Source organism: Olea europaea, unplaced genomic scaffold (genome assembly GCF_002742605.1).
Source record: "Olea europaea var. sylvestris unplaced genomic scaffold, O_europaea_v1 scaffold2166, whole genome shotgun sequence".
Taxonomy (NCBI): domain Eukaryota; kingdom Viridiplantae; phylum Streptophyta; class Magnoliopsida; order Lamiales; family Oleaceae; genus Olea; species Olea europaea.
The window spans coordinates 1-14,901 of record NW_019239653.1 but is presented as its reverse complement, the minus strand read 5'-3'; the positions used below and the strand labels follow the sequence as shown (position 1 = coordinate 14,901).

Sequence of the window (14,901 nt, the reverse complement as noted above, 5' to 3'; positions counted from 1 at the left end):
ATATACTTTTTTAACAATTTAAATTTTTAAATGTAGCTTAAAATAATATATGGTAGACAGATATTCTTTATTCTAGCCTAACTGACAGACGCGTTTGGCATTCTTTTGCCCCATCGACATTATTGAGCCCACTAGCCGGCGCCATTTATGTGCGCCATTAATTAGAAAAAGCAAAACCAATCTCGATCGTTGACTCAATGATTTGTTGCTTAAACACACGTTTTCTATGTCTAGAACGATTTAATAACTTATGAAGCACTGCAAAATATAAAAGAGGATACATATCATAAATTTTATGTATGTTCATTTAAATATAAATCAAATCCCTTCAAGGTTTATAAATGTAGATAAATTTCTAGCCAAGAAATGCGCTTGAAAAAGATTCATTTATGTGTGTAAATATATAATATGCTAAACTATAAATAGCATGTTTTTATTGGGATTCACTACATACAATTTGGCGTCAACTAAAATTTGCTTCCTACATTATCTTCATTGGCAGCAATTCATTCTTTTGCATATCCAAATTCATCTTTCATTCTTTACAAAGTTGATGAGCATTTGAACTCACTTCGACGCTGAACTATTATTGGATAACGTTTTTGAGTCCGTGTCGTTGGAAAGAAAACTAGCTTGTCTTGTTCTGCCGGTACCCAACTGGAGATCATATTCACCAAAAATTGGTATTAGCCATTCAAAACTTACACGATTTAAAGCTGAGTCAGGAGTGTAACATACCTGAATTGAGTGACCAAGTGGTGAAGGAACACTGAAAGCTCGACCCGAGCAAGCTCGGCGCCAGGACAACGCCTTGGCCCTCCACCAAACGGTGTGAATACATTTACTGTGTTGCAGCTGTTACTTCCTGAATTGGCCTGTTAAGTACTCACATAATTACTTTTTCAAATATTTGAAACATGTGGAAAATGCATCAAAAGGATGAAATTTCAGGTACCTGCCACCTCCATGGATTAAAAGTGCGAGCATCTTTGAAGTGGTCGTGATCCATGTGTACAGCTCGAAGAGAAGCAAAAACTTTCCATCCCTTTGGAATTGTATAACCTGAATAAAACAAGACCAGCTTATTAATGTACTGAACTGTCTGTTGCCAAATCTAACCACATTAATAACGCTCTTATCAAATTAGAAATCTAGAAATAACATGGATGGACACACAAACCACTCGGCATTTAATAGAAGAAACTTCAATTTTCACCTTTGATACTGACATCCCTCATCGCTCTTCGAAATACTCCACTAATTATGTTAGCTACACGCAGAGTTTCATTCACTACCTGAAAATACATTAGTTACTCAATCAAGAGATCATCATGAAGGATCAACAACTCATAATGTATATTCACTTACACATTGGGTGAAATTCATAGATTTGTAATCGTCCCATTGAAGAGTCTCTACTTCACCTTTCTTCGCAAGGATCTCATCATGCTCATCCTGTCCAGAGACGAGGTCAAGACTCTAAGAGTTAGACTATGCTCTGATATCACAACTAACTAAAACGATGGCTTAATAATTTATCAGACAAAAAATATTCAAGAAACTTTTCATATGTTCTCATGCTATTTCCATTCAACACTACTTTTTTAGAGCATCAAAGCTACCTAGTTCTTGACTATAACATTTTAGGATATCCTCAAGTAGAAGCATTAAGGTCTTGCCTTGAAGTAATGTTACTCATAAGGTGAATTCCATGGTAAATTTAAGACATCCAGCCTCTCATTCTTTTTACACATTTTATAATTCTCCATTTTATATGATCTACTCTTTTTTTAATCTCATTATGATCACCAAATAATAATATACCAAAACAAGATACACATAGAACTCGAGTTAAACAACATTGCAGTTTGCACACTAGCATATGTATATCTGCCTTTCTTTTTGCCTCCCGGGACATAATCCAGTGGTGCAAAGGACAAAAGTAAGATAGTCTTAATTTTGCTGGCAGTTACAATGTGAAGGTTCGATTCCTGAGATATGAAATTGGACTCTTTGTGGGCACTAGTGTACAGGCATACTTTTGTTCCCTGACCTGTTGGAGCACATTCCGTGATTTACCTCTCTCACGATACTCTAGGGACGGGGCGGTGGAGTCTTCAAGATTGGGGTTCAACCTTTTTTTTTTATATACTAGCCTTTTTATGTTTCAACAGTACCTAAAAGCTATAATTAGGTACAGTTGATGGGGTAGGCATCAAATGGGCATGCTGTGATGACACGTTTAGAACACCGTTGTCCAACGTCAGATTTTAAAGCCTTGAAATTTGTACATCACTCTTTCCTAGATATTTCTTCGAATCAAAGTCCATGTTTGTAAGAATTAAAATTCAGCCAATGTGAAGAATTAATTTTAACTATATATTTTATGCAATTCACAATTTTTTAATCATACATCTTATCAACATTTTTTAAAATTTACTAAAAATTTGATTTTAATCTCCGTCAAACAAGTGCTAAGCTTGTTTGGCAAAGCCTTTTTTTATAAGAGGTTATGAAATTTATAGATAGTACGTAGGAAAAAGTACGTGAAATCTGAAGAAATATATGAATAAAAATAAAGTTTGATCCTAAACTAAAAGTAATTATAAATATGTCAAACATTTAAAATGCTATTGAACTTCAATTTTACTGCAATTTAGACCTTGTTTGAGCTCCATTTTCATGAAGTTCAATGAAAAATATATTTTGAAATAGTAATTTTTGGAAATATGTCTAGTTAAAAAAGGGAAAAAAAAAGTTTTAAATTTACATGTAATACTATTTTATTAAAAAATGTATAGTTAGGAAAAAAAAAGAAACAGAAAAATGAATAAAATTAAAATCGAGCCCATGTTTAATTCGCTCCCCTCAAATTGATGAAAATTACATAATTGACAATTATAACAGGATGAATCTTCCATGCAATTGTTCCATGACATGTCAATTTATCAGTACTACATCACATCATAAAAATGCTAAAAACACACTTTTAATTATTTAAAATAATTAACGTTTCTATAATTTTCAATTTATTTTAGCATTTGGTTCTAGAGTTTCATGCAGAGATAACATGAAAGAGCAGATGTCGCATGATTCTCAACTAAAAGTTTGTTTGGAAAGTGTTTATAGCTTTTACTTATAAAGGGATTAAAATGAGTTATGCATTATTAAGTTAATCCTATAAAATCTATAGATGGCAATCATTTGACAGTAAGCAACCGTAGATGAAACTTTGTTAAATTTGCTCTATTTAATCTATAAAATTAGCTATGAGTTGACAACAAAACAAGAAGGTAACACACCACAACAAAACATAACGGATTAAGCTATTTGCACACACATTGATTTATACTCCCTATGTGTACCATTAATTAAAAAAGTGTTGTTAAAAATGCATCGAAATCTGTGTGTATATAAACGGTAAACTGAGGTGTCATCCTTATACATCTCTTGCTCACATTTGCATGAATGGCAAAGCGAGGTATAGGCGTGCAGATTGGTAGGGGCATCATTTTGTCCACTTGTAGCCTTGAAGGCATCGAGTTAGCCCGTCCGCTTACTTTGACTTTAGGAATGCACTTTTGAAAATTCCATCCATAACTGGGACTTGGAAGTCATTTCGTTATTTTTACATGGCCACTTAGACACAATTACACTCATTAAATAATAATGTTATTTAACATCATTAATATTATTAACATTAATATTAATAACGCTAAATGATAGACCCAACAAAAACTAGAATTAAGTATTTACATTTCATTTAATGTCACATTAGTGCTACCTACATTTATATTTTAACGCTAATAGTGCTACTCTATATCATATTGTGATCTAAATTGACATTACCTCCCAGTGTAGACTTAGCCCATGTTGAGTAGATAATTTAAAAAATATATATATATATATATATATATTTTGCAAATTTTTGTTTTAAAAAAATAATTTTGTACAAGAATTCATAAAATTTCTTTACGTTTAACCACACATTCTTCAAAAATAATTTTGTACAAAAATTCATAAAACTTCTTTACGTTTAATTACACATTCTTCAAAAGTATTAATTTTTCGCAAAATTTATATCTCATTCATTCATAGTTGAGTTCTTTTATTACACGTCTTTGACTAAAGTAAAGGGCTAAAACAAGTAACCCAAGTGGAATATTAATAGCGCAGTTCGGGAGGTAGAGTAGCCAAATATTTTAGTTACAAAGATTTTTGATATCGAATTATTGACAGTTTTGACACCTAATTATACCATAGGCTTGTGATCCTCTAGAATTTGTTTGGATGAGAATTTAGATAAGGAGATATGTATGCCCATTGAGTGCTGGGATGGTGGGGAGATTTTGGGTCCACCAGAAAGAACAGCACATCCTCCTATTTCTATTTCTATTTCTATTTTTGAGAGAAAAATAATTGAAAAAAATGGTAACTGACCTTCAGTTGAGCCAAGGCAGGGGGTGTCTCGGTGAGGAATTTAACGGCGAGTGTCATTATTGTAGAAGTTGTCTCATAACCCGCCACCAACAAAGCCACCATAAAATCAACTATTTCCTCGTCGGACAATCCTCCTTCTTCGTCTAGCAACGCCGCTAACATGTCATTTTTTCTCTCCCTCCTCCTCGCCCTCACCACCAATCCCAACGCCTCCGCCACCTTTCCTCTAGCCTTCAAATATTGCAAAACTTTAATATATTTATATTTTTCCAAATAATTGATTAAGGAGGGTGAAAAAGATTTACTTGGATGGCTCTCCGATACGTGGTTGAAAATATTGGTAAAGGAACAGTGAAAAATCCTTCAATGACCAGCATATATTCTTTCATCAGATTCTCAGTCCATTCGCAGGGATCGAAACTCATCAGTTGCTTCACTGTCAGCTGAAAAGTGATCTGTCCATACACATATAATAATATAATAAAAAATCAAATACAACTGTGCCCAACCATTTTTTTTGAGGAAAAAGAATTAGAAGCTTCTAAACAAAAACCTGACAATGATGAGAAAACAAAACATAGTGCGCTGAAAGGCAAAGAGAATAATCCATTTGAAATTGCACGTTAACAAGAACTGATCTTATGTCCAGAAATGTTAAAAAATTTATTTAAGAAAAAGGGGCTCTATAACTTGAACCGGAAAAGTTTGTGAACCCACCCACTGTGGAAATCTGACTCATCAAGTTTAATTTTTTATTCTCCATACATGAATCATAACGCACGCACTTCTGTCCATGGAACTTGATGATTACATGCTAAACTGCGCTTTCATTATTATATTCCAGTTCTAAAATGCGCCGGATGAATAAAAGGTTTACCTTCTTCGCCTCCTCCATGAGTAGCACCCGACCGGTCCAGCCCTCCATGTTCAACCGGACAAGCCGGTCTATATCCACTAACAAATGGTCTCTAATAATTGAAGAATTCGCAAAGCTCATAGTGAGCGAATGCATTCTTTTATGCAAATTCCCTCTCATCAGAAGCAATGAATGCCTTCCTAGTAAGTTGGATATTGAACCAGGGTAACTCGACTCAAAAAGCCGGCCCTCGTTCTGCAAAATGAACCGGTTGATATCCGGGTCTGCGGAGAAAACAGTTGGTTCTCCGAATACATGTGTTGTGAAAACGGTGCCATATTTGGAGACCCTATCGTCAATGAAGGGCTCTGGGTTTTCTGTCTTGTAGGCAGAGATAAGCTGAAGGGTCTCGCCGAGAAAAGGGAGGCCAAGGTTTCCCGGTGGCAGATGGAGTTTCCGGCGGTTGGTGGTGCGGAGGAGATGGAGAACTAACACGAGAAAAGAAAAAGATAATAGTAAATAGAGAAAGATGTCTGTGGAGTTCATGGTTTCACACACAGAATACTATGCGTTTCTGCGTGAAAAAAGGATGTAAAGTTGAGTATTTGTGGTGAAGAAGAAGAGGGTGGTGCATTAATAGAGCACACGGTTGGGTATCGGATTATGACGAGGAGGAAATTAATGTCGGATTTTTCTGCATCGATCCGACACTTCTCACTTTACTGTATCGCTTGTTTACAAGGCACACGAACAGCAATTTGTATATGGGTAATGATGTTTGTCCAAGCTTAATGGTAGGAGAAAAATATAGACTAAGTTCCGTTTGATTGTAAAGATTTAATTTCGATAGAAAGAAAATGAATTGAAGGGAATTGAATTGCCTAAAATTTGTTTTAGTAAGAATTGTCAATTAATAGTGTTTGATTGGTATAATTTTTCAATCGAAAAATGTTAAAATAAGAGTGTCTTTTGGCGTTCATTTGGCTTTATTTTTCAAGAAAATTGTCAATTTAAGGGATATCAACTTCTATAATTGTTCTTAGAATTTACTTTCATTGCCAAAAAGAAAAAGATGATAAAAAATTAAAAATCATCTATATTTTGGTGTTTGTATAGCTTTGTTTTACATAAAAAATTTCAATCTAAGGGATATTATCTTTTACAATTGTTTCTAGAATTTGTTCCCAATGCCCCAAAAAAAAAAAAAAAAGAAAAAAAGGTGGAAAACCAATTCTCACCGATTTTCCACCAAAATAAGGAAACTGCACGTGTGATCAAAACATGAAAAATGAATTTCATGGAGAAGAAATGCAATCAAACATAGGATTGGCAATGGTTCGGCCAAAACCATCAACGAACCACTAATTTTTTTGTCATACCATAACCGCACCATAACCACGTAAGTTGGTTTCGGTTCGATTTTGTTCGATTCGTATCTTGGTTCGCCTCAATTCGAGGCGGTTAATAACCATAAAAATAAATTATTTTTCATAAGTTCAGTCGTCAAATTGAAAAAACAATTTATAAAAAAAGTCACATATGATGGCTATCAACTGATAGTCGAGTGAAATATATTAAAGCACTTCAAACGATTTGCGTTGTTGATCACTTACAAAATTAAAATTGTACAAAGGATCGATAGAGGGTACCTCTGTAAGAAGGCGACGATTTATAATACCAATAGCGATGTCTAGGTTACTAATGACCAAATCAAGAAAGGCAAAGACTATGTATACTTAATTTCAAGTCAATCCAGATGCTTAAAACTAATCAAATGATTAAATTTACTGTAAGTGAATAAGTTTTTTGAAATTGAAACTGTTGATTGAGTTCGATTAGAGCGAGTGAGTTGATAACCATCATGTGTGACTGCAAAGGAAGAAAAAAGGCCTATGTGGAATTTGCAAAATTAGATATTTTTTTAATACATGTTTTGCATTGGATTACTATTTAGATGAAAAACAATAAATTTAACAGGTAATCAGTTTAGCTCGGAGCGATGGCATAAATATCATATCCGCACCTCCCCGAACCGGTTTATTAAAATCTAATACCATATCCGTCCCATTGCACCATCGATTCAATTTTTTTTTGCCCCGCTCGGTTCGATTAACCGTGGTTTTCGATTTTGACGGTTCAAATTGCCATCTCTAATCAAATACCAAAAAGGTTGGAAAATGGAATTCATTTTCCATGGAATTTAGTGCCTATCATACAGAGCCTAACTTGATAGCAGATGATTGTGTGTTTGTTATTTTTATTTTTCAAACAATTTAATCATGTGTTGACACGTATGCACCCTATTTTTAAACCTATTTTTTAACCTATTTGTGTAAAATTGTTCTTTGTAGATTAGTTAAGTGTAGATCAATAAAAAAAAGAAGAGAAAATTACCAAAATAGTTAATTTTTGATTTTGCATTTACAAAAATGACACTTTTTTTTTAAAATCTTTGCAAAATTATCAATTTTGGACATTTTTTCCCCTCTTAAAAATTTAAATACCTTATACATCCTTGAATTGACAACATAAAAAGTTGTACAAAGAGTGAAAAAAATGTGACAATCAATCACCTCATAATTGTACTTCAAAGTCCTTACAATATATATATATATAGCAAAAACTTTAACTCTTAACTCATTCATTTTTCTCTCTCTAATATGTTTCTTTACAAAATTTCTCCTTTCTCCTTTCTCTTTTATTCTTTTTTATGGTTCTTCTCTTGATTCTTAGAAAATTATATGGAGTGCAAATTCTTATGTTGGGATCTCGTTTATTACGTCAATATAGAAGGAAGAAGAATATTTTAGGTAAGGTTTCGAATATATGCATTTTTTTCGATCGATTGAAGGTTTTGTTTCAAATTTTTTACTATTGTTCCTTTTTTTCTTGCTTTTAGATTGCATCATCAATTTTGAGTTCCCTATATCTAGATCGTGAGTTAGATTATTCTCTATTTTTTGTTCGACTTTGTTTGGAGAGTTCATTTACATGTAATTTTGATTTCTCCATTTTGAGGGGGGTGGGGGGGGGGTTTATTTTTTTGGGCATTTTAATTTTTTCTAAATTTTCTGGGTGTTATATATGATTTTTTTAAAATAATTATTTCACGTTTTGTCAATTTTTTATTTCATATTTCTCTGAATTTGTTTGGTTTGTAGAAGCTGATTATTGTATTATACTTGTCATTCTAATTTACCTTATTTATTATATTTTTCTAGGTTAGGCATGGATAATCTTCTAAGCGAACTGTTTAATTTGTCACAATAAAAGTTTGTACAATTATTAATTCTCTTCATACGAAAACATCTTTAAATATCAGTTATGTGACCCATCTGTTGCGATAAACTATCGTCTCCGACAGTTTGATTCAGTTATTCTCGACAAATGAGTCATCTTTCGATATGAACTGTCATTCTCAACAATTAAATACAGTATTTCTCGAACATTATATATTTTTTTATTTCTTATACGTGTGTTTAGTATTAACATCTGAGGAATTCAACATTTTAAATACACTTACCTAATTTCGTAGTGTGCAAATTATAAATATTGAATTCATGTCCATTAGTATTGTAATTATTGTTTTCAATTAGATGGAGGAGGCATTAACCCTTACTCGGTTAATCATAAGGGTCCATTCCCTAGTGGTAACCAAGAGGTAAGGAATTCAAATTTTTAAATGCTCTTATCTTATTCCGTAATTTACAAACTAGAAATAATGAACTCATATCGATTAGTGTTGCAAATGTTGTTTTCAAATAGATGAAGGAGCCATAGAGCTTGAAGTGTCATGCCCGGACAACGAGAAAGTTCCCTCAACTTGTAGGGCGACGGATGCGGCAAACGGAAATGATCGACACACTTTCGATTTCTTGCAGCATCTACTAGGGCTCCATACACCAAGGAGAGGAGAAAGATAGTAAAGAAATAGTGTGACGAAATTTGTTAATACTAAATTAGAATTGATTTGTGTACTAAATGATCTCATTTTGCTCCCCTCCAAGAATGTGGTTATAAACATGATTTGGTGGTTACATCCACATGTGGTTACACATTTTATCATTTATCGTTTCTCATTCTTGTTGGATTGTTCAATTGGGATGAGAAAAATTGTTGAGTTACGTATTATAATTTTGTTAGGGATAAATATAGTAACGTCTTTACCAAATGTTCTGCAACAACTTATTCCTTATTTATTTATAGTCACATTTTATGCTCGCAACCAACTGTCGAGAATGATAGAAACCTTATGTCGGGACCGATAGTTTAATTGCCAGAATGTTATATAATGTCTGTAAATGATAATAAAATGCTAATAATAATGTAAGTTGACAATGTGTTCTGGAACAATATGTCCCTTATACATTTTTTTCTAGTGAAATTTTCTACTTTGCAACCATCTTTCGAGAATGATAGAATCATTCTGTCGGATGGCATGCAATTTTTATCTATGTAATTATTTTGCTTGTGAACTTAAACACGACTAATATCTGCAAATAGTAATAAAATTATAATGATAATATAATTTCAGAATGTACAACGCCATCAAGGGAACATTCAGAATACAACTTCAACTACTTTTAGATATCAAGCTTATTTACATGAGTTGTGTTAGGGTTGGAACACGTGGTTCGATTATGGTCAACTCTACCATAACGAGCGCATAGGGTAATACTTATCGGAACTAAAACCAAAGTGGTTTTGTCCATTCTTCACTTTCATTCGTTATCCACATAAACAAACTTTTTCCCGTGCGACACGATAAATCTCAAATGATTTCTAGATATTGCAATGGTAAGAACTCTGTACAATCAATATATCGACATTTAATAGCATTAAAGTAACACTTTTGAATATTTAAATCCATTCAACAATAAAAGGTGAAATGAATGGTTGAATCCCAACAGTTAAATTATTTATTCTAACAGTTTCTAAATGTCGAGTTCGATAGTTAAGATGTCTAATATGGTGGTTTCAAAATGTCGAATTCGATAGTTAAACTGTCGAGATTGTCGGGGAGCTTGAAAACATGTATTTGGTACATTGGAAGAAATTATTCAAAACATTAATGGTGATAATCAATTCTCAACAGTAACATCACAACATTTTTCCAAAAATAAATAAGGAATAACTTAATAACTAATTAATTATGGAATCCTTAAAATTTTCTAAAGGATGTTGATATTTCTTTTCCTTCAAATATATATTAAGAATCAAACAAATCAATGAATAAAAGTTTCAAAAATTTCAAATAAACATGACTATGTTCTATTTAATATTTAAAATAGTAAGTTATAAGATGAAAATATAAATAATTTCTAATAGCTAACCTTTGAAAAATGGATGATAAATCTAATAATAATGTCTTCTTAATGATGCAATGAAGAAGATGGATAAGAAGTTAGGGTTTGTGAATGGTAAGAAGTTATGTGTTTTTTTTTTTTTTTTTTTTTTTTTTAACAAAAATTTATATTTTCCAATAAAAATTTTTTTCAAATTCATTTTTGTTTTACCAAAATTCATACTATCCAATATAATAATCATATCTCTAATATTTATAATATACAAAACAAATCATCACATCACAACATTAATGACTTTTAAATCAAGCATTAAATACTCCTAAAAAGGTGTCATTAAGGGTAATATGGACCTTTTACACCCAAAAAGTGACATTTTTTTTTAATCAAATTTAGTGCAAATGAAATTTTCAAATTTAGTGACATTTATGAAAATTCCCCTTAAAAAAAGAGATAATCACTACTTGTTTGGATTACATTTGTACGTAAATAATAAAAAGTTATTTGTTTAGGAGTTACGATTATAGGCATGATCTATTGTCAATAGTGGACAAAATAAGAACTTCTCACTGCTTAAGTTTTTATAGCGGAAGTTTTTATTCTAACCACTGTGGACGGGAGATTAGTTCACTTACAATTATTCCACTTACTTCTATCGCATTATCAGCATGTTTTAATTTAATATAGTGAACAGAGTAATGGATCCCATGAAAGTGTGAATAATAGCATGTTCAAAATATTTTACTTATAAATAACATCTCATTCATATGTAGAGAACATATATAGTCCATGTTTGACAATCATTATTCCAAAAATCATTTTCCTAAAAAAAATCTCATTTTAACGAATGTCAAACAGATGCTTAAATTTAAAGAGTAAAAGTTTTTATACACTCCAATGATATTCTCTAACTATTTCTTTATTTTGAAATTCTCAATAGTTATTGATTTCTCCTAATTTTCATTTAACATAATTTTTTATATGTTAATAGACAATCAATTCAATTTTGTTTTGAACAATCTGAAAAATAGAGAATTGAAATCTGTAACTTATTAAGTACAATCATTATAAAGTAAGAATAGAAAAATTGAAAGAAACATCCGCCTATTTTAAAAAATTAAAATAAAGTCTCTTGAAACTTATTTTAAAAATTCTCTTAAAATGGAAAATATCTTATATTTAGAGAGCATTTTGAAGATATTAATATGTGGATAGTATTGTGAATGTGTTGTTAAAATTCATGTGTTGGCTTTGACTTTAAAGCATAAGGAGATTATAATTAAACACAAACAAGCACTACAATTTAGCCACTCATAATGAAATCCAAACAAACACTTTACGTTTTCTATACTCCAATATACATGGTACTTGCCATGTTATTTTTTATTGCTCACTAAAATTTGAAAATTTATAACAATTCAATGAGCTTGATAAAGTGTTATCTATTAGTAGTAGGATACAATCACATGATAAAATCCCATGTGATTAGTATAACTGTGTAATTAGTGTATATAGATAGCAATAATTCCATATGTAGATAGCAAGGATTATGCAAGAAAGATGTAACAGCTGATTTATAGCCTTGTAATTTGCCAAAAAACCAGTGTGTGTGATATGGTATCAGAGCCTGTAACATAATTACTTTTTTTTTTTCGGCTTCGGGAGTTTGGTGCAGGCAATTTACCTTTTCCGATGACTGTCAATTTTCGGGTTCCGACGACCTTTGTGATTGTCGATCTTCTCTTTGAGTGTGGGTCCCCTCCGTAGTTTTTGGTTGTTGGAGAATTGTGTTGGGAAAATCGAGCTTCTCGGCAATCCTCTAATTGTCTGCTGCAAGAATCAGCATCGATCCATTTGTGAGGTCACTGTGCGGTCAATCATGAGTATAGGCCCTGGGTTTATAGTATTTGTGTTGGGCCTCTTTTATTGAGCTTCCTTTACTGTGTGGTGATTTTTTTTGTGGTTGGGCTTTCTTTATTGGAGTAGCTATTGACTTAATTGGGCTTGTAAGCTATTTCTAGTTTCTTTTACAATGTCTACAAATAATTCAGAATTTTTTGGTGTAAAAATTACGGGCAAGAATTATTTTCCCTGGAAATTCCAATTTTGAATTTTTGTTACTGGAAAGGAATTATGGGGTCATATAGATGGAACTGATTCAGCCCCCCCTATAGAACTGGCAAAATGGAAGATTAAAGATGCTCGAGTTATTACTTGGATTTTAGGGTCTATTGACCCTCTAATTATCCTGAATCTTAGGCCATATAAGAATGCCAAGAGTATGTGGGAATATTTGAAAAAGGTCTATCATCAAGATGATACAGCTCGATGATTTCAATTGGAATCTGACATCGCTAGTTATGCTCAAGGCGATCGCTCAATTCAGGAATATTTTTTTGAATTTTAGAATTTGTGGCGGAATATGCTGACATAATCTATGCAAAAATACCAGGTGGTTCGCTGGCTGTAATCCAAGAGGTTCATGAGCAAAGCAAGAGAGATCAATTTTTGATGAAGTTGCGACCTGAATTCGAGGCTGCTCGATCTAATCTGATGAATCGTAACCCATCCCCCTCTTTGGATGTGTGCTTTGGAGAGTTACTTCGAGAAGAACATCGTCTTGCTACACTGGCTACTTAATAGCAAGACAAACTAAAACTAATGCATTTGCTTATGTGGCTCATGAGAAAGGCAAGTGTCTCTATATGCAGAAAGTTCAATGCTTTAGCTGCAAAGATTATGCACATATTGTTGCCCACTGTGCAAAGAAGTATTGCAACTACTGTAAGAAGCTAGAGCATACTATCAAAGAATGTCCTACTCGTCCTCAGAATCATCAAACTAATGCTTATCAGGACAGTTGGTCCTTCCTCTTCCATTGGTGGTAATTCACTCCTTCTTACTCCTGAGATGGTCCAACAGATGATTATTTCAGCTTGTTCAGCTTTAGGACTTCAAGGTAATAGTTCCCCACCATCATTATCATGGCTTGTTGATTCCGGTGCATCCAATCATATGACTAGTTCTTCAGATACTCTTAGTAATATTCGGACATATAAAGGATCCTCATTTATTAAGATTGCCAATGGCAATCATTTACCTATTCATGTTGTTGGAGATATTAATCCTTTCGTTAGAGATATTTTCATATCCCTTGCACTTTCCACTAATCTTATATCTGTAGGCCAGTTGGTCGATAATAACTGTGATAATTATTGCTATCTATGTACACTAATTACATGGTTATACTAATCACACAGGATTGTATTGTGTGATCATATCCTACTAACATTACAATCTCGTGTGATTAGTATAACCATGTAATTAGTGTACATAGATAGCAAGGATTATGCAATAAAGATGTAACGACTGATTTACAGCCTTGTAATTTGCCAAATTTCATCTATTTAATGGAAGCAACTCTCAAATGGAGGGTCATTCAAAATCGAAAATAGTGTGTGTGTGTGTGTGTGTGTGATATTATCTCATATATGATCTCTATCATTTTGTTTTTAAAGAGAAATTTTGGTAAAATGTATTATGGAATAATATTTTTTGGGGGAATGTATGGTTAAAAAAAAGAAGAAACATTTTTTGATTTACGTAGAGATTATTTTATTGAAGAATTTGTGGTTGAAAAGAAGGGAGAGAAAAATGTATTAAAATTTTAAAGAGTGTTGAACAAGGGCTTAATTAATGATGTGGCAAATGACTTGTTGATATCGTAATCATTTAGCATTAGAACAATGTTCTATTGGGAAAATATTTTTAAGTCTTTCATACGGAAGGTGACAGCGTAAGAAAATGGATAATACTTTACTATTGATAAGTGTCTTTTTTATGCACTTATCTAGGCATTTAAATATAGACACTTAGGACTATTTTTTATGAATTATGGCTTGATCTCTTGTATATTTTGTTTGTTACATACCACTCAATGATTGAAAGTGAAGTTGGAAGAAATGAACAAAAATCGATAAAAAATAAGGATTTTCAAAGTTCAAGAACTAAATTGCAAATATTTAATAGTTGATTTGGATCACACTTTTATGACTAAAGAATGTGGAGGGTCAATTGGACGAGAATAGAAGACAAAAAATTGAAATTGCACTAAGAAGGACAAACTCATATCCTGATGAAAATCACCACAACCATGCACGAGCAGGAGCGCACGCATGGATCCTATATGCAAAAATTGAGGCTCCCAAATATGCACAAAGGGTAATTTATGGCCATTCATGCAATTTCTTTTTACGATGCAAACTTTTTTTTATAACAAATTAGGATGAATTTCTTAACTAA

General features: G+C 32.4%; 1 protein-coding gene across 1 annotated transcript; it reads right to left on the bottom strand.

Moving 5' to 3' along the window:
- Positions 1–282: 282 nt before the first annotated feature.
- Positions 283–6,064, bottom strand: LOC111380564 (cytochrome P450 90A1). Its single transcript, XM_023004167.1, has 8 exons — positions 5,318–6,064; positions 4,746–4,895; positions 4,441–4,671; positions 1,369–1,455; positions 1,217–1,295; positions 956–1,062; positions 739–875; positions 283–657 (listed from the first exon to the last, which is right to left on the bottom strand). Exons 1-8 carry the CDS (start codon positions 5,840–5,842, stop codon positions 543–545), a joined length of 1,431 nt encoding a protein of 476 aa, XP_022859935.1. The 5' UTR covers positions 5,843–6,064; the 3' UTR covers positions 283–542.
- Positions 6,065–14,901: the final 8,837 nt, after the last annotated feature.

Excerpts from the sequence above, each read along its gene's own strand:
- LOC111380564 (XM_023004167.1), bottom strand. The coding sequence starts at position 5,842 with ATGAACTCCACAGACATCTTTCTCTATTTACTATTATCTTTTTCTTTT. Across the intron at positions 1,456-4,440 it reads CTGCCTTGGCTCAACTGAAG|GATGAGCATGATGAGATCCT; the intron begins GTCAGTTACCAT and ends GTCTCTGGACAG. Across the intron at positions 1,063-1,216 it reads GAGGGATGTCAGTATCAAAG|GTTATACAATTCCAAAGGGA; the intron begins GTGAAAATTGAA and ends TGTTTTATTCAG.